We start from the raw sequence: 20,921 nt of genomic DNA, 5'->3' as shown, positions 1-20,921 counted from the left end.
TACATTTGGAAAGTGAAAAAAAAAGCCAAAAAGGGTAAACAAATCAAGACATGACCAGGTTCAGCCGCGTGCCAACAATACGCACGCCGACCACGCGGTGTCTCGCGCGATCCGCGCGCGGCCCAAAATAATCTCCCAACCGTCGCGAAGGTTATCTGAAGTTCGTTCAACTCTTGCAAAAAATGGCTTCGGGTGTGTGCGTGCGTTCGTGCGTGTGTGTTTCCTGTTTGCCGATCGACGCGTGAAACGATACAACCACGTTTTGGCGATCGTCGTGACTTCGTTCGGATGACATAACCGAAAGGGGCGGGCGGCAGGAACTTGGAACCAGGAACTGGTGTGGTATTGGATCGTCGCAAGATGCCAACCATACAGCGCGAAATGTGGTGGGCGCGTTTCCATGATTCAATTAAACCTAGAAGACCAATCTCTCTGCCGAACGGTTTTGTCCGTTGGCGACCGTTTACCGCGGATCGCTTCTCGGTTGAAGAAGTAAAGGAAAAAGTTTGCTGGTGGACCCACGAAGCGGCAACAAAGACACGACCACGCGCTTGCGTTGTGTCTCATGAATTTTAAAACCCGAAAAACTATGCTCGAAAACCACGCTTCAGAGACCGATCGTCGATCAAGAAGAGCCGGATGCCCACGGAAGAAGGTGAACTTTCATCTTTTCCATCATGAGCCCCCCCCCGCTGGTACATAAACCCTGGGATATGAGACGTAAAGCGTCGGCAGAGAAATATAAATGATTCACTCTTGATTTCTACTCATTTATCGAAGGTACACAATCCGTTTGTTTGGGGTTCAACATGAAACACGAAAGCGACGATCTGTTTCTGTATTGTGAGCTATTTCGAGCACTGTTTCTGCCACAGAACAGCGCGCACAAGCGAGAGCGAGTTATGATTTAAGAACAGCCAACGGACGCGGAAGAAGCCACCGAGCAGAAAGAATGTCGTCCACGGACGCGCCAGTTTTGTGCCAAATTTGCTTACCAAACGCACAAAAACGAAAACGACAGCGAAAGAAGGAACGGCCAAAACACTTGACATTACTTTTTGGGTTGATGAATTGAGCCGCCGAAAGACGTTTAATAGCTTCCCATTGCCGATTTCCGTGCCTTCACGCCCTGCGGTCGGGTGTTTTTAGCGGTGTAATGACCGGCAATCGAGACAGGCCCTAATTTTGGCCTGGTTCCCGCTAGTTTCCGTTCGTTTGCCTTTGTGGCGCTTAGAAAAAGGTGCTAGAGGCTGAACAGTGTTCGAACGACAATTAGCATCTATTAACACGACCACCTTCGATTGGATCGACGCGGCTCATAAACCGAGTGGAGATGTCGAGTAGTATCTTGATCGCCTTGCGGTCCTCGCTCGGCTTTTTGCCAGCGAATCGTGCGAGACATGCCGCGTGTGTAACGGGGTTGCCAAATTGTGTCAAAGTCACTCCCTGGTGACAAATTAAGCGCAGGCTGCCGAATCAAGAAACCGTCGTGGGGACACATGTTGATCATCATTTTCTCGAAGGCCTCTTTGCTTCATTTTGTACATTTTAAGTAATTTACTACTTAATGCCGAATGTTGGCCAATTAAACACACACACCTTAACACACCTCGTATGGATGTGCCAAACAGTTTAATTACTCCGTTTTTGATGTTTATTATTGGCACTTTTGGGAGCGCAATAAAACAACCTACAAAGTTGGTGTCCAACAAGCCAAATGATTACAACGCAACGATCCGCGAAGTCGTTTCAATCGGATCGTTTCAAATGCAGTTTAAACATCGAGTACCAATCAGCAGCAGTCAACCAGTAGGTATTGCGAAGAAAAAGAATTAGACAAGCGCTGTGTTTGCATACTCGTCGTGGCGCGAAAACCTGTTCTGGACGTCGTGCAAATCTTTATTACAACGATCCCCGGGGAGAGACGAAACGGAGGGTTATTCGTCCACCGGTCTTCAACTGAATTGCTCCGTAGCTACAACTTTCGATCATCGGATGGTAGGGTTGCTTCTCACGAGTCGGGTTGATCCTCGCAACATAAACCGACCTAATTCAATGTTAGATAGGAGGATCGTTCACGCAAGTTAGGTGCTACTTACCTTTCTTAAATATTCCATTGCGGACCGAGAACGACAGGTTTTTGAAACCGAGTGTGACCGGTTTGAAAATTCGCGCCGCCACTAGCGAACTGGCCGTAGATCCTTCACCGTTGGTGGCCACCAAGGGCAGCGGTTCTGGGATGTGGAGGTGTTTTAGTTTCACTTTCGCGAGCCGCTGGCTGTCCAGCGCACTGTGCGCGATTCCTTCGTCGATCGTCAGCTTCTCCGCCGAAGATCCGGCGGCCCGCAGATCCGGCGGCGTGCTGTTCATTTCAAACGACTCCTCCGATCCGCTCATGGTGTCCGCGTCGCAGTCGCAATATCTTAACAGTATTCTCTATCTGGCGATTACCGACTCGGTTTACCGGTTTGGCCCGGTACGAACCACGAAGCGTCCTGTCAAACGGTGACGTGTCGGTAACGATTGACGAACCACATGTTTGCAGAAACTAGGCACAGAATAATTGGGCTAAAAATAAGCCCCAACTAGCGCCAGGCAGAAACAAGGCCCGCGCGGTACATTATCTCTGCTGGCCAGCTGACCGCGGATGTACCAGGATCGCCTGAGCGTCGCCTCCAACAACTTGATTACACTTGTTTATCCCCGGTTTTGGGGACGTTTTCGGGAACCGACCACCAAGAACATAATCTTATCAACCCGCTTCGGCCGATAGGGCACTTCGACGCTGGCTGGTGTTGGTTTCTGTGGCTTAGCGGGCCGTTGCTACGGTGCACACATTCGCTGTACCAGAAATAGGACACAGCCCCTCGGTGCCAAACTCGAGGTGCGCTGATCGCGCAATTCGCAATGGGGGAAAGGAACCCTTTCACCGCAACCAGTAGCCGAAACACGGTCGCGCCCCGTCCTTGGATTTTGCGTTAAACACTTTTATTAATTACACTGCTTAAACTCGGAAACATAAAACGGTTCCAATCACAAAACACTTGCTTTTGGGCCTCTTTGAACGGCCGTTATCGGATACGAATTCTGGATTCTATAACATTGCACACAAACCGAACCGCAAATACTGAATCCGTTATTTATGCCGATTTGCGCGAGGATCAACCGTTCATTTTACTGTACTTTAAGTCGAAAATATAAGCAACCACGCAAATAAGAAACGCAAATTATCTATCTCTTCACGCAAAACGCGAAATGCGTCCGATCGACAAAAGTTGTTTGAAAGAAAAAAATTCCTGGCTGTTTTGAGAATCCCAACGATCGATCGATCTAACTTTGTACCTTCGAACCTAGCTTTGATGACGAACCTGACTTCCGAGTCAACCTACGAATATCCCGAACACGAAAAGAGAGAGAGAGAGAAACTTTTCTCTCTGTATTTCTCTCATTTTTCTGCGCTCTCTGGTTTTTCGACCCGAAGACAAATTCAATTGGGTTGGCTGAAAAGTTTACGCGGGGAAACAAATCGAATTTTGGTGTACATGATTTTAATACATTTTATACTACTTCATGTAAAGGATGGCGTGAAACACGGGACAGAAGACAGAAGAATAAAACACGGGGAAGGGACAGAAAACAGAAGACTTAATTCATTCGCCACAGGGGGTCTACATATTGAAATTTAACATTCTATTTTATTCAAAGTATGTGCTATACATTTCTCCCAACTCACTGGTAATCTGTGGATGCCACGCCGAAACAATTGTTCCTTTTTTTAAGCAAACGAATTTGCCATCCAATTTCAACTTCCTCGTGGGAAGTGCTGCTCAGCAAATTAGCTCACGGATCCACGGCTCAAACTTGATCATATTCTTACAGAAATTCAGAGATTCCCAGCGAGAACACAATGCTGGAGGCAAACAGCACTATGAACCCGCCGATAACGCTCATTTCAGCAAACGTTGTTCTAGCCGATGAAGCTGGTAGTCCAGCCAGCAGCTGAGGACGATGAATGCTCCGGCCACCTTATCATACCCGTTCTCGTTGTGTTTCCGTGCTATCAGCATCGTGCATTAAACTCTCGACTAGTCTGGACCAAGATCAGCTGTGCTAAATTTCGCCCCCAAAACCCAGGATTGTGTCTTGGAATCAGGAATCATTGGAAAGTTGTGTTTCGATTGACCTCGGATGCAGTAGCTTCTTATCAATTCAATGGGTAGAGCTGTTCTCTGGGTGACTTCCGGGGTATCAAAACATAAAACAATTTCCCAATGGATGGAGCCATTTTGCATAGAAATATGTATGCAAATGTGCAACTGCACGCCAAGGCACCGATCAATGTGTGGGGCATAGGAAATAATTTTAAAGCGACCCTGTCAATCATTGCTCGAAGGGAAGAAGGTTGTCACATCCAGCACTGGTGTCGGTGGGTTACAAAACTCATTACCCCAAAACACTATGCGCCTTTCAAGGGGACGCTTTGATTACCGCGAAGCAGCTAAGCTACACTTAACAATTCCTAATGTTATTCTGCGATAACAATCCAAGTCGAGTAGGCGATAAGAAGCGAGGTTCGGAAACATTGTTTGACCCACTGTCGGGAGGTTCTCGGTGGCCGTCAAATGATGGCAGTCGATCAAACCCAATTGACGGGCAAAAAGTACCGGATGAATGTCTCCTAAGTCCCTTGTTGATGGGTCCGCGACGCGTTGGACTACCGTTTTCACATTGTTCGAGAGATTAGGCTTAGCACGTTATCTGCACGCGTCGAAGAAGCCGCGGTTCAACTTGACGCGAGTTCAATCGATAAGGAAGAAACTCTCCCAAAGGCCATTGTGTTCGGTGCAAATCATTCTCGTGCGTCCGACAGTAATCGCCGCTTTCGTTGCCAACAGCTGTTTCTCACTCATTTTCCATTCGACTCATGAGCCACTGGTGTTTGTTTCGCTTTATTGTGTTTTCTTGAAAATCCAATATCATTAACACTAGAGCCTATTTACGCCTATATGTACACGCGAAGAGATTGAACTGTACGCTGAATACAACATCTGTCTGTGCGACAAGTGGCAACATGTAATACCATTCGAAGTTCGTAGATTGCTCATCTCCTGAGGCGCTTCACTATCACTAAAGATTGAAAGATTCTGTTCCACACCACACCAATTCAGCTGTGTTCCCCAGACTTACAAGCTACGTTGGCAATTTACTTTCCTATCGATCTCTACCTAATTGGCAAGAACATGAAGGGCGCTTGGTCTCTTCGCATCAAATTTGCTCCTTTTTTTCACACCATTAAAACGTAAAACGAAAAAATCCATAGCTAAGGCATTTGATCACAGATACTGATTGCTAACAAATTGGTCGCCTTGCGGCACTCGATCTCGTACTGCTGGTTTGCGGCTTCTTGTGGCCCTCGGCAAAGATTTTAAGTAATTGATGATGAAACAAAACATTGCGCGTTTTCACTTTACCACAGGACACACAATTAACCTTCGCCCCACCGCCAGGGCAGTGACCAAGGGACGATGCAAACGTAAAACACTAGAGCACACGAAAGAGCCACGCGAACCGTGCGTCGCCGGTGTTTACCGTTTGTTAAGCTTATACCAGAGCACGAAAAGCGTGCTGATGTACATCGTGATAATGATAAGCACGATGAGCACAAAATTTGACTCCATGTCGACGTGCTCGATGTCCATGTCCTTCTGGAACAGCACCGGGTTCTTGAAGTGGCAATAGATTTGCGTTTCCGGACAGTTCAGATCTTCGCGGTTCATGCCGTAAACGGAGTTCAGGATGCCGTGGAAACTGGCTCGATAGTAGCTGATGTGCCACATCCATTTGAAAACTGGAGTTATATCAACGTATCGCGTGCAGAAACCGAACACGGAGAACAGTACCGCCAAAATTGGACCGATAAACACCGCGAGCTGAAAAAAAGAAAAGAAAGAAACGGCCGTTTAAAATGAATACTAGCGCCACCTACTTGTCGCGCACAGAAAACTCCGTGCTATAAAGCGTGTTTCCCATAATAAGTTTGCACTCAACATGCTATAAAATTTAAAAATGATAAACGACCGTTGAGTGATCGCGGAATCGCGTTTTGGAAACCCCAATTGTGTCGGTTTATCATTTTCCGTACAACCATCAAGCGCCACGTACCTTTACGGAGAGTGTTGCTCCAACGAAGAAACCCCACGCTTGGGCGCAAATTGAACCGGCCACGCAGAACAAGGCAAACAGGCAAAAGCGTTCGAAGTTCACATAGTTTCCCGTAAGATAATAGCTGATGACTACGTATATCATGGAGCAAAAAATCTAAAAGAAATAATAACCGACAGAAAAAATTATCGCTTGAGTCACTGCGGCGCGGAGGGCGTGAACGACACGAATCATTGTTCCGCTGGCCGTTTCTAAAGAAACATCTCAACACCCCATCGTGTGGATGGTGAATTTAGGGACGAAAAACGTGTAACGGGATTCGGTCCAGGTTCAGTCGCTACACTTTCACTTACCTGCACCGGTATCTCGAGGACCAATACGGACAGGAAATACGGACCCAGCTTGTACCAGCGGTTGAAGTACTCCCGCGTCAGTGACTCCATCTCGATTTGAACTGTTCAAAGAACGGAGAAGAGGAGGATGTTTGGCACCGGAGGAGTATTGGACGTGCCGTGGACCAACTTACACGAAAGCACGACGGCCATTTTCCCCGTGTAAACCATCACCAGCATCGACCCGTAGAGATACACGTAGTTCGCCAGCACTTGGTTGGCGTTTGGTCCCACGCCGATGTACAGATAACCGAAGATGGTGGCGATTGTCGCGTGCGCCAAGATTCTACAGAACAGCAGAAACTGTACGGAAAATTGATTGACGGTTAGAGAGAGTCGATTAAATGCGTGTTTGTTGACACATTATATGGGGGATTGTAGTGCCGATGAATGGTAATGCTCAGTAATTGAATAAACATTACGCCAGGGAGAGAGATGAAAAGAAGCAACGCGTGACAATGATCTCGCCGTGGCAACCGAACCGGTTAGAACCGTTCTCGAGGCCCACGAGTCAAACCGAAACACCCACTTTTGCTTAGCCAGTCCCGTGGTGACGGATAACAGGACGGTCACGGTCTAGAATTGCGCCAGCACGGTTACTATCTGCTGCTCCAGAACCTCAAGCCACACAGCACGGAAGCGTTGAATAATTCAAACGAACGATCGAACACGGTTCCTTGCATTCGATTGAAATATAAATCATTACCAACTCGGAATGGGACCACCCGAGGGCGGCAAATGACTTCCAGCGAATGGGTTACGCAACAAGTGTTTGATGAAATTTTTTGACAAGAAACTCGCGGACAATAATTAAGATGTGAATACTGATTTCAACGCCGACAGTCTGCAATTACTACACAATCGCCTGTCACGCGAGTGTAAACGCACGCGTTAATAATAGTAATAATGGCTAACACGGTAATGGAGACAACATGCTGAATACATAAAATAACTCGCACTACCCGGTAGATACTTACATAGTTTCGCCGTGTTATCAGCAAATTTCGGTAAACCAATAGCAGAAACTGCATGATCAGGGAAGCAGGTTTCGTGTTCGTCAGCGAGCCATTTTCCTCGTACGACGATGTGTCCGTGGCTTCCGCCTCCTTTTGCAGCTTCAACATTTCGTCCGCCTTCGTACCGATGCCAAAGCTCTGCAAGGATGGTTTTTCTGACAAAAGAAAAAATGGTTTCGCAAATAGATGTAGCAACAGATGTACTTCGCCAAACTCCCAAAACATATTCCCAAATACATATTTAGCCGGTTTCGCAAACAATATCGGAACGGAAAGGTAGTAATTATCCCGCGGATCTCTTCCGCTCGATCTGCCGACGGCCAATTATGGCTGCGACATTAGGCGGGCTCCTCCGTCACGGACGGCTGCCTCCAGACACAACAGGAAGAACAACAACAATCCCATCATCATCATCGGTGGCCCGTATCGGTGTTTATTGGGTTGTTGAAAACGCAACGTGGTGATGAGTTTTACATCCCATTCTTCGCTCTTTGCGGCTCTTAAACTGCCGGGACTGTCGGCGGCCGGGACGGTGTTGTGGCAGCGCGCCACGCGGTATTTACATTTTCTACAAAAAAAAACATTGGGCACACAATCGTGGCACCATTCTGGTGTTGAGGTCCGTGTTTGAAAACAGCACAATTGCTGGGCACCCGTTGCGGGGTGGCAGCAAACTGGCGGGCTCGAAAACCAGTTCAAGCGTAAGCGTAAATATGCTGAGCACAGGAACGCATGGGTACAGTACGTCTCAGAACATGCTTCACTGATTGCGGAGGCAGCCGCCCGCGGTGCTTCCTCCGCCGTCCTAAGATCAAAAGGAAGTTCCAGGCGGAAAGCAAATTCAGCAGTACGTTCAAATTAGCACCTCGCCTTAAGACACAGCCAGTCAGCCAGCCAAGGTATCGATAATTAAACAAATTATTCTAGAACTTTCGTGACATTTGGGAGGCGACCAGAATGGTGATGAGTCAATGTTTTGTTAAAGGCCTTGCAAAAGCAATACTTTTTTTTAGGGACTGCACGAAACCACGCGGAATCTTGAAACGCAGTAGTAGCCGACGGAATTTGACCCCGGCGAGCGAACGGGCCAGAAATTTTGTCTCACGCAGCACATTCAAAATCAACAACTAGTCATTCACTCGCAGGTTCCTAGTACCGTGCGAAACAATGTAGCGTTGTTAATTATACATTCTTCGCACCAATCGCCGGAGATCGGAATCGGAGTGCATCCCGCGAACGAGCTGTCCAGCGCAAATATTGGGACGATCTTGGCGACGAGGCTCGAAAATATTCCGTGCGAAATGTGGCACAACCGCGGCGCACACCGTTGAACTTCCTCTACCAATTACGTGCGCGGCCTGAGCAAACTTTCAGTAACTACCCGCGAACCGGAGCTGGCCATAAGCTGGAGAGTGCGAAAAGTTCTCGGCAGTCGGACGGATGTAATACAACATGTGGCAACATGTGTTTGCCGACCACCACGCTTATGGTAAGCATTTCTACTGCGGGGTAAAATATGATACCGCGGACACCCGGGGGAGAGAGAGAGAGAGAGAGAGAGAGAGGTTGCCCGGGCGGCTGCAAGAGCACTCCGAAGAAGTGCAGACAGCTTAAGCGCGGCGCGCGCCCGAGTCTCCGGTTCAATGATTGATCCGAAGGCTTTTCCATCCGGCAGGCGGTTGCGCCAAGGCACTTCTAAGGGTGCGCACCTGAGTGGCGCAACCGCGCGGTGGCCTCTCCCTCCGCCTTACTTGGCGGTTGGAAAGGATGGTAAACCGATCGAACGTGCGGAGGTCGCGCCTAGGAGGGTCACACGCGCACCGCGCAAGAAATGGTTTAACGGCATTCGCGTCTCGCCGGTCGACCTTTCGATCGTGCGATGATCCGCTCGATCCGCCCGATCCGGATCCACCAGACGAGAGGAGAAGAGAATTCAAACGGTGGCACGGCGATGGCCATCACACAGCGCTACCTACCGTTATCGTCGAACTCGGAATCCAGCTCGATACAGCGGCTGCTGATTTCGTAATACTTCTTGAGCGCCGCCTTGATCACCTTCCCGACGTCGGCCCCGTACTCGCCGACCGCTATCTCCATAACTGCGTGGCGTGGACATTCGGCGAGTCGACGGCGATTGTTGCGCAGACATGATGAAATCGGAGGAAGCATTAGAAACATCGAGGCTGTGGGTTGAAACATTGGGGGGGGCGCGTAAGCTTAGCTACTCACTAAAGTCGGCGGGATTGTGGTAGCTCGGGCAGTGGTAGCCGAGATCGCCCAGAAACGGAAGCATTTCCTTGGTGGGGCCCTGGTAGAAGCAGTGGCCCTGCACAACCGTGTACAGCTGGTCGAACATCTCGAACAGGAGCGCGCTCGGCGTGTGGATGGTGCAGACGATCGTCCGCCCATCCTCGGCCAACCGCTTCAGCAGCGAGACGCACTGGGCGCAGGAAGAACTGTCCAGCCCAGTTGTCGGCTCGTCCAGGAACAGGATCGGTGGGTTGCTGATCATTTCCAGTGCGATCGCCAACCGCTTCTTCTGACCCCCGGAAAGGCCGGCCGTCGGCGTGGAGCCCTTTTGCTCCAGCCCGAGCATGAACAGGATCTTCTCGATCAGCTTGCGCTTCTCGGCAAGGTCGATCCCGAAGCCGAGCTTCAGGTGGGTCGCGCAGGTCATCGCCTCGTTCACCGTCAGCCAGGGCCGAAGGGCATCGTGTTGTTGAATATAACAGGAAAGCTTGCGGAAGCTTTCCGAATTGTGCGAACGGCTTTTGCCGTTCACCTGCACCATGCCGCTGACACCGGACGACCTAAAAAGACGACGACGACGAGCATGAAACATTATTATTACTACGACACTTACTGGCGGGAGGAGCTTGCTCCTTGCTCCGCTGCCCTTCGCACGTGAACTTACACATAACCGGCCATGATGTTGAGCAGCGTGCTTTTGCCCGCCCCGGAAGGACCCATGATAGCAGTCAGTTCTCCCGACTTGAACGACCCATTCAGCCCGTGAAGAATCTCCTTCGACTCTGCAATGAATGAACGGACGGATGGAACCGATTAATGATTATAAATACAGTGAACACTTGCCGGCGACCATTGAGGCCGCCAAAAATATATCATATTTCACGCCGCTGTCGCAACAAATTGGCCACTTATCGCTCGGCCAACGTGTAACAATCTGGGCGCCGAAGGTCAGGCTCGGAACATTGCCACCCCGGGCCTTTGGCAAGAAACGGAATGAGCATCAATTTTTCATATTTCCGTTCGCGTTCAGCAACACAGAAACGATCAGTCATCGATCATCTCGGTGGCGATCCTGTCCAGAGACATCAGTTTCGGACCGTTCCGAGAAGGGATTGCTGTAAGATTCCTTGTGACCAAACCCGTTTTCGGGGATGTTTTTCTTTTATTTCCAAGAACCGGCAACAGTTCGTGTTTCAAAGGTTTGAAACGCCATTTGAAACCATTCGGGAGTGTCCAAAAGTCCCAAAGGGGAATGATGAAATAGACTATTCCGAAGCACATTCCTTCCAGTGACGTCCGAGATTCTGAATTGAATATTCAATATTCAACCATTTCTTATGGCGATCGCGAATGATTTCACCCAAACTGTGGCCCTCGATCTGCCACAGCCCGCTGAATCTGTTTGTTGCGATTACCGCTCGGCGACATTGAGATGCTGGTGGCTTCGTTACAATTGCTTCCGACTTCTTTACGACCGTTGCCTCGAGTGACGGTTGATCGATGGATTACCGGCACTTCGACCGCAACGGGAAGTGGTGACTCAACTTTGCGGGTGATGTAACTTCCACTCCGGCACCGCTCCGAGCATTCGGCCCCGGAAGGAAGAGTGGCCCCCGCCGCCAACGACGATGCAGTTTCATTCCGGGGGCCATCATCCCATGCAACACTAGTAAGTATGCACCGCCTTAGATGCCATCGGCCAGGAGGGAGGACCGCAAAAACCTGTCACGATTGTCGCCCGCATTAGAAAGTGAAATCATGTTCCTTGTCTTTTCACCGAGCTGCACCGAGCGAAGAAAGGCAAATTGCATCGGCAGCCAACCGTGAAGTTCCGGGATGGACGTATGAAGACCGTCCACAAAGGCCGCCGATCAATGTCAAGAAGTTATTAACAGATTTCAATGTTATGATTAAATGCACACACACGCCCTTCAACCCGACGACAGCGAGCCGAAGATCGAGTGAAATTGTGGGTAACGGTGCGAACCACCGGCGAAGGTCAGCGAAGCCATCATCAATTTTCTCAAATTAATTGAACTCTAATTGAACTCAGTTTGCGGACCAGCCTTTCCGAGACTTTCGACGCAGACCCACGGGGGGAGGGCATGTTTGCCATTCTGCTTCGCGCCTGGGTTCGGGGTTTTTTTTTTGCCCATATCGCGCCGATCCCCAATTAAACATTGAAACTTCGAGATCGCACAGCCTCTTATGACCCGTATGTTGACACTGCCAGCACTCTCTTTCTCCGATCGAGGACGGCGGGACACGAACATGTGGCGGCGCACATAACGTGATGATTGTCGATGACCAATTGACGTCCAATTGCCGAGCATAACGGTAATTCCGCCGCCGGTGCAATGGGAGTGCGTCGCGCCCGCACACACTCCCGTTCCATGGTTCCTGCCTGCAAACGATCTGTGCCAAGGTTATGCTTGACCGCCGATTTTCGTGCACGCGCGCGCCTGCGAGACGATCGTCAACCTGTTGACTTTCGGTGGCGGCGGCGACGGCCACGACGGCTTCGCTCCATTGAATTTGGGGGGGCCTGATTCGCCAATTCGCCGGAAAAAATATTGGTTTTGCTGCCGGTCCACCGGGACTACATCAAAAGAAAGATTGGAGTACATTAAATATTTGCTAGCGGCCAATGTTTATTGGTGATAAAATAAACGCGGAACAAGGCTTCTGGTTGTAAAAAAGCGCTGCCTTATTTCGCGACCCGCGAAGATACATTGGAGGGTGGCAAAAGCAGGATATTGATTTACGGATTTTTCTTGTGCCTAATCTTGAGACACGGACTTGAATGTTGTTAGCCATCGCACAAAAAAAGTAGTTTCAGTGCGTCAGCTGCACGCGACTGATCGTAACAATGTGGCCCTGTGATGACACCTTCCGGTGGCTGGACGATCGATTGACGACCGTCTCACAAGATTATGTTCGATTAGTGTTTATCGTCGCGTTTTATTGCCCTCCATTCTGGACAGATTTATGAGCCGCGATCGCGATCAAAATATGTGTGTGTATGGAAAACAACGGCTTTTTTGGGTCAAGAGCCACATACCGTTCGATGCTCACAAACGTTCACGACGATTTCGCACGATCCGCCAATCCGCCGATGGCATGGATTGCAAGATCTCCTCTAGTTTGACCAAAACCGCCCCAGGTCCGGAGGGTTGTGTCTGCAGCGGAAGCACTTTGTCGGCCCGAGGCCGATGTTTCTAAATAGTTTAAAATATGCACTCTCCACACACTGTCGGGGTTATTTGGGGCCAGGTCCATTTGGAACGGGTTTTCGGGTTGGTTTTCGACGTAGACCAAGCGGTCGCCGTTAAACGGGACTAAGCCGTCTCGGGCGAAGTCCGATCCGATAGAAAATTGATTCGTCAGAGTCAAATTCGTCTAATGCCAAATGTATGCAAAGCGATGCCCTTCACCATCGGGCGGCTCCGTCCTGTTGCCGATCCCATGTTGTTGCAAACTCGTGTTACGCCAACGGCGCAGATGGTCGCAAAAAAAAACTGACCATTTATCGCTGCCGATTCGCAGTTGTTGCGGAACGGCTTCCATTCCCGGTGTTGGCGATTGTGTTTGAGATTTCGTGTTCGATTTCAACCAAATTGCATGTCGAAGGTTGGCCAGGTTTGGAACGGTTCGGCCCCGTTTTTTTTGCTTCTTCTAGCATATTTTCTAATGATAGTATACTTTCCGGAGACACCGGAGTTGCGCATAGCGACGGCAAGAATGGGCGGGCGGTCTATAATTATTGATCGTAGTGCACTCAACAGCACCCTTCGTGGTGGCGTAAGACAGCGACGGCCAAATACCCAGTAGCAACCGGCTTCTGGCAAAGCATCGTTAGAATTGGCTCAAAGCCATCACGGTCCAGTGACCGCTGCAGTAATGCACCTACAATTGATGCCGGCGGGCGGCCAGAGCACCTACGGTATGTGGACTTCGGTGGACCACCTTGAGCAAAACCGAGAGTGGCCGAACGGGTTGAAACGGAGCACGAGGCTATTTTCACTTCCCTACCGGCCCGGGCGGCGTAGAACTCTCAGCGCCATTAGCGCGCCGTGAAACTACGAGGTTAAGAATATTTCGCGGACTGCGCGGAGCATAAACGAAAGTGGGGCCAGCGGGGCCCGCCATTAGAGAGGTAGTTCACTGGCCCACCTTGACACATTGCGATAATGAGCGTCGGTCGTGTATGATCTTCCCCGTGCCGTCCGCGCTTGGTGCAAAGGCGGACAAAAAGCCATTTCATGTGGTTTGTTCGCTTCACGGCGGAGACCGGTTATCGTGGGGTTTCCTTGCAGGAGCAGGATTTCCTCCGGCAAAGGAAATCCGTGCCGGAAATACACACGACGTTCTCTGGGAACTCCGGTGCCGTGAAAAAGCTACCGAGAGTGCTAGGTAGAAAATCTACCGATCGCGATCACGTGCGATCAGCACAACCGGCGTGTTATCCAGCATGTTAATGACCGAGCGTCCTGGCGTCAGCCGCCAAGCAGTCAAGTGTGCCGCTGCTAACCCAGTAAAACATCCGCTTGAAGGTAATGTTTAATTTATCATCATCTCGTTTGAATATTCCTTAGCCGGTTGATCGAGTCCGCGAGCCGTTCGGTTCCGCGGGTTTGAATCCTAACCATCCGGAGTCTCTGATGGACAGGCGCAGGAACGGTAATGAAATGCCATTCATTAGAAACATTTATTGATTTGCCGATTTACGATTGGCAGCACGGGGCAGATCGGGGGCCGGACTGGAGCTGCGGCCGAGACCGACTGGTAGCCACATTCGTGACCGGTTTATGGTGATGCTGCCGAAGGGGAACAACAACATTTATCGTGCTAATGACTCGTGCAGCGGCCGGCGCAGTGATTCTTGGCCACAGTAATCTCCTGTAGATGCCGAATGCTAATGTGAATGGTATTAGAAATACTTCTCACTGGCACATGCTGGTCGTGTGCTCGGTGAGAGAAGGCCCGGTGCTAGGAATCGCTGCACGCCAGACCGGTGGCCCCAACAATGCCGATTAGTGCAGTGGTTTACGCGCCCCTAAATGAGCAATGGTGGCACCCGATCGTTACAGCAAAATATTCCGATGCATTCGAGAGCGAACTATATTTTATGAGCGCGTTTTACGACATCCTTGCATTCTCATTGGATTTTCAAAGTAGGTAGGTCCGGTAAGGATTTTCAGGACGCTGTTTGGGCGTTGTTGGAACGATAGCTGTACTTCCAGTGGCAATGAAATTTTAAACAGCTGATGGGACGCTAGCAAAAAACCAACGATGGTCGCCATTGACGCAAATGTTTGGCCAGGTGATCGGGCCGGAAAAACAGGTTCCAGATAATCTGAACGTCTAACACCGATTGGAACGTGTGTGTGTTTTCTGGGCCACGAAATGTGAAGCGTTACTAAAATATTCGTGCGACTTCGTGGGCCCGGTGAACGGAACCACACGTGTAGTGTACGGCGAGCGCCTGGCAGTCTCCAATGAAGCATAAACCAAAAAAACAGCAAGACCACCTTGAGTCAATGAAAGTGGCCAGTCGACCTTAGCCAGCCGAATCGACTTACCAAACTTTGCCTTCGATATGTTGAAGCGCTTCACGTTGTAGCGGATGTCGCGAAACACGATGTCGACGGGCTGCCGCTTGGGGAAGCGATAGTCCTGCGCCTCGAGCAACCCGTTGTGGTACATCGTATTGTTGTTGGCGCCTTCCTGACTGTCGTTCAGCTCGATTGAATCGTCGATCGAAGAGCTCTCGCCGTTCGCTGGACAGCAGCTAAACGCTGACGATGATCCTGCCGCGTTCGCCTTGCTCCGTGCGGCCATTTCGATCTTCTCGGCTGGCTGGTGGCCGGTTACCACACAAGTTTCACCCCTTGCTGGGCTCATCATTTAAGCACGATAGTTTTTGAACAATCTCTCCCAAGCGATAGCAGCAGGAATTCTTTTCGACCGGAACTATTGGCAAACTCACTGCACTGTGGACCTAAAATACGGCCATCGTTCGTTTTGGCACTTGCAAAACGTTATTGGAAAGGTGCAGCTTCCTCCGGAATGTGCTACGAAATGATGAATATCCTAGAAAACGTTACATTAAATTAGACCGTTTGTTCTCCCGCCGTCACACAACGTTCTCACACAATTTCCGTAATTCGAGCGGCGTAATTTCAAATGCTCGGAGCTCGCGCACCATTAATGAGTGTTTCGTAATTACTGCTCCATCAGGGGGGAAGCAAGTAGTGGTGCAATTGAACCAATTATTTTCGCAAATTATCCGTGAATCCAGGCACGCTTCGCTCTGTAATTGATATTCCACTTCGCCACGAACGAGTACTTTTTTATCCCCACGACAGCGAGCGATCTTTTAGTGGAGGAACACCCAGATTGTCGGACCCGATCGCCAAGTGTCGAATGTGAGCTTCTGAACCAAGTTGCAAGCTATCGCGATGTAACCGAATCGTACACTCTATTTACAAACAATCGTCACTCGTAACGCAAGCACTCCTTGCTACGAATTCTTCTCTGTGTAGTTCCGTGGTTCTACAGGTTGCATTAAAATAAAGTCCGACCACTATCGCGGGAGCTCCAACGATGTGCCGCGAGTGGCGTCGGTGACCGTGTGGCACGTGCGAAGGCTCACGGAACACTGACGTCCAAAGGAAGTATTGAGTACGGAAAAAGCATCTGTTCGCGAGCGGAGAGCTGCAATACATTAAATACGTCTGACACCTGGGAAATAAAATGGGATCTGAGAAGCACGCGCCATGATATCGCCGCAATCGCTAGAACACGCGCCTGAGATCATTTCTCGATGATAAAATTAGTACACCAAATTAGACGGTGTGCTTTGAAGCAGAATTCGCCGCCCACCATCTAATCGCTAACACGGATCGTTTTCGCCGAAGATCACGTCAGCCAAGATGACGTCAACACTGGCCTCACCATAAACAATGGCTAGCCACTGTGAATCCAGAATTCTCGCAAGGTTTTCTTTATTCATGCCGATCAAACGTTTCCCGGTATCGGTAGTTGCAGATGATCAACTTACGGCCAGCGCCAGTTATGCAACGAATGCCGCACACAGATCATAGTTGGGATAAAATTGTCAAATTCATCGCCGCTAATCGCCGTGTCTCTTCCGACTTCCTGCACTGCACACGAACGACCGAGTTTCAATGGAGCCACTAATTGGAATGAAAAATAAAATCCATATCGACAGGGTCATTACTCATAGCAGTTTATCATCACGCCACGGGGTTTGAATAATTAATGCAACCGGCCTTCCCAGGGCGGAAAAAGAGGGTCACCCACAGCACACTGATCACAGAGCCCTTCCGTAATGATCCTCATTCTGGAACCCATCGCAATCGTCGATAAGAATTGTCTGAATCATCAACTCAGTTGCATACTGGATTTTTTCGCTGATTCCGTACTTCCACGGGGCAGAATCGAGTGCATTCGTTTATTTCGGCAAACAGCTATCCACTCTTAAGACGTCCGTCAAGCCGCGTCCTTTTCTGTGCATCGATCAATGGTTTTGAAGGGTGGCGCATTCGATGCGAACGACTTTGGCCCACTTGGCGACTTAGGCCCCTAGCATCGGTCGAAATTGGCCAACATCTGACGTTCACCTTTCCCAAACGTCGCAACATGAATAAAAAAAAACAATGCCCGAAATGGTAGCAACGGCAGCGAATTGGCTTTCGAAAGTCCTAATCATGCCAAACGCGACCGTTGGCGATCGGGGCTCCCACACAGCAGTGACCTTTGCTCGCCAAGCGACACCAAAAGATCAGGCTCCACCCGAGCTCGTGTCTCTACCGTGACCAAACGACCCATATCAGTGAATCCGGTACTGTAACCTAATTACGATTCCCGCGCGTGGCTTCGTTCTCACCTAGTAGACCCACTAACCATACTTGACCGTCGGGGCCCTGCAAACCGGTCAAAGTCAGCGGGCGAACAATGTTAGCCTCTATCAATTCTGACACGTCTTGCGCCAAACGGCCCAAGGAAGACTCGCGAAGACGCTTCCCCTTATCAATCGCTAATAATGCAGCAACAGGCCGACGGCAAGCGGTGTGTGTGTGAGTGAGGCGGCGGCGGCTTGACAATGGTGACCTAATCACGAACGGAATTCGTGATGGCGCACAGCACAGTTCTGTCAAGGGAATTCTTAGACGCCACCGGCCGGCCACGGAACGTGCCCGGCCGTGATTAATGGACGGCGACGGTGCGTCGTTTTAAAGCCTAAACCAAGCGCGTTCCGTTGTTAGCATTCGTGCATTAAAGTAAGGCACTACCGCGGGGGTCGCTAAAGCTAAAGTTCAGCCTCGAGTGTGTGCGCGGATTCAACGGACAGACACCACGTGGCGCGCGCGTTTTGCGCACCGCGAGATCGATAGCAAAATGGCATCAATCTTTCATCCGCCGCGATCCGGGCCAGACATCGGGGCTTTGATTGATGGTCGATCGATCGTTTATCGGCCCGTTTTCCGCTGTCATCGGGGGTCCTTTAGCATTTGAAAGATAGGACGGTGCCGCGATCGATCCTTTTGCAGTTGGCAGATAGCGCACGAATAAAACCGGCGATCAAGCGGTCGACCATCGCCGTGAGTTATCAACATTTCAGTTCCGGGTACATCCGTGTCGGGCCAGAGACGCAATCTGTCGGCCTCGGGATGCACGTCTCGCGCGCTGTTGCAATACCTGGGGTGCGTGTGGTGTGGAATACTAATGCACGGAAGCATCATCCGCTGTTGCAGGCACGCAGCAAGCGCGATCAACAAATTCTTTGCTCGCCCAAGATCACGATGGGGGTCTTAGAATGCCCTGATGCTGGCTTACTCGTTTCGTAGCACTTTGACATTGACCACCCGGGGGGCATCGTGACCTTGCCGAAATCACGCGGCCAAAAAGTATAGCCGTGTGTAAGCATAAAATAGTTTTAATTATCTGCCAGCTCAATGTTCAGCGAGTGGCTGCTCGCGAGCCACCAGTTTCGTGTTTATTTCTGGCCTCGGCTAATGGCGCTGGGCATTCAACTCTTTGGTCGAAGTTTATTGGGCGGATAAAGATAAAGTGGAGTTGTAAAAGGAGCACGCAAAGCGCGAAGAATAAAAACCGTACACTGCGTTAGCTCCAGCATGTCTGGAAACCAGATTGTGGCCTTCTTGGACTCAGTTCCGTGGTTTCTGCCAGCCACTTTGTTGTTTTCCAAAATTTCGTACCCGGTCGTATAAACAACATCGGGCGCCACAAACCAGACACGGAGATTCTCGCCCACTCGTCCAGCTAACGACCACAACGTTCAGAGTCACGGCCGATCAACACACGCGATGTTCTAGATTCCGACGAGTTTTCTTTTCCGCACTAATACGCGCGGTTTTATTCTTGGCCACGAGCTGCTCGATTCGCTCCGCTGGACATGCTCCCGCGCCGAGAACTGCCGGCGACAGCTGTTGACCGCGAGTCTCTTGAATCACAATCTTTTCCAAACGTCGTATCAATTGCAGGGTCCGCCACGGAGCGCTCGAGTGCACTCAAGTGCATCAGTAGCACACACACACACAGGGCCGTCGTTTAGGCGCAGCATTGAAAGGTTGTTTATGTTCCCCTTCACACACGTGTGTTGCCTCGCGCGCGCGGGAAGCCCTGGCCGACCCGCCGGCGGCTTCTTTCCACACCCAGGCCCGACTCGTTTGCCATGGCACAGACCGCCGCCGCCGCCGCCGACCGTCACGACCGTTGCGCGGCTTCCGATTTTGCGAAACCGTCCCCTCTCCCCTCTGAGCCCTTCGGCTTCTTCTTTCTTTTCCTCACCCCTTCGTCGCAAGGTAGGTAGGTTCTACGGACGCCATACGCGAGCCCATTCTCGATCGGCTTATCGGACGACAACCGATGCTTTTGAGCAACGGATCCACACACATGGGCCGTCTTTTAAACAGCGTTAACCTTCCGGCCAGACGCCACCCGAAACGGTCCGATTACCATTCCGATGGCCTGCTGGATCCGTTTTAAATTCCTACGCTGCCCTGCGATTCAACTGCAAAATGTGTCCCCGGCCAAAGGTTTAATCACACCCCGGAAAAGATTTAATTCGCCGCATACGCTGAAGGCGATGACGTCGAGACATCGAAACAGACACATTCACACACGCATGTAGAGTGGTTGGAACGCACGGAATTGATCGTTCTTATCGTCGTTGGCTGCGTTCTTATCACACGCTGCTGTGTGCTGCTACTGGAAATGCAAACAGAAACCATCCGGTTCCCGGGTCGCAAGGAGTCTGGCTGACCGGTTGGGAAATATTTTAACACTTCGAACCACTTTGTTCTTCCTTCACTTGCCACTCGCGGGTGTTGAGGATTAGCTCTGGCGTTGGCAGACGAAACACTCACGGCTACTATTGTTTACGTCGTTCAGCGTCCGGGTATCGGAAATCGATCGAAACCAGCACGAATGTGCCGCAATCTTTCTATCTCGCTCACAGACACACACACACACACACACGACCGGGAACGTAAACATTTGCTTATGCTTTCGCCGGTCCGTTGATTAGAGCGCCGTTAGATTGCTTCCCTCGGCAGCACAAGCAATCGTTACGATTCCGACGACGTTGCACGAGAAGCGTACGAAACCGAATTGAATCATCCGTTCCGTTCCGCTGTTGCTGCCACCCTTAAATTGTGTTCGCTCGCAACCTACGGCTCACCCGGTTATTGCTGTTGTTATTGTTGTACACCCTACCGACGCGAACCACACACAATCCTTTCGTCTGTAGCGACTAGTTCCGAGCACTGTTTCGCATCTTAACTCTTCGGCGGGCGCGGACAGACTGACCCGTGCTCCGAACGGTCGCGGAAAACTTGTCTGGCCACGATGGGATCGCACTATGAGGAATTTGTATCGTACAGACGGACATATTTGGTGTTAAGAAGAATCTACGAACTTTCTTCAACATTCAATAACGAATTTCGGATAACAATCTAATGCCTTAGTATTCCTATTATGAACTATGAACTGTGAACTATTATTTAAACGTTTGATAGAATACTTATTAGTCTATTTCTGCATCCAAACTTAA

At 50.2% G+C, this 20,921-nt stretch overlaps 1 protein-coding gene across 1 annotated transcript in view; it reads right to left on the bottom strand.

Annotated features, from left to right (window-relative positions):
* Positions 1-20,659, bottom strand: part of LOC128271162 (uncharacterized) — a 28,309-nt gene extending 7,650 nt beyond the window's left edge. The window contains exons 1-10 of the mRNA XM_053008602.1: positions 20,550-20,659; positions 15,403-15,913; positions 10,485-10,602; positions 9,800-10,380; positions 9,547-9,669; positions 7,532-7,725; positions 6,689-6,857; positions 6,516-6,616; positions 5,590-5,930; positions 2,100-2,434 (exon numbers count right to left, since the gene is read on the bottom strand). Coding sequence (XP_052864562.1) covers positions 2,100-2,434; positions 5,590-5,930; positions 6,516-6,616; positions 6,689-6,857; positions 7,532-7,725; positions 9,547-9,669; positions 9,800-10,380; positions 10,485-10,602; positions 15,403-15,727 — 2,287 coding nt within the window. The 5' untranslated portion in view covers positions 15,728-15,913; positions 20,550-20,659. The remainder of the gene's footprint in view (positions 1-2,099; positions 2,435-5,589; positions 5,931-6,515; positions 6,617-6,688; positions 6,858-7,531; positions 7,726-9,546; positions 9,670-9,799; positions 10,381-10,484; positions 10,603-15,402; positions 15,914-20,549) is intronic.
* Positions 20,660-20,921: the final 262 nt, after the last annotated feature.

Source organism: Anopheles cruzii, chromosome 3 (genome assembly GCF_943734635.1).
Source record: "Anopheles cruzii chromosome 3, idAnoCruzAS_RS32_06, whole genome shotgun sequence".
NCBI classification, from domain to species: Eukaryota; Metazoa; Arthropoda; class Insecta; order Diptera; family Culicidae; genus Anopheles; species Anopheles cruzii.
This window is presented reverse-complemented; position numbering and strand designations above follow the sequence as displayed.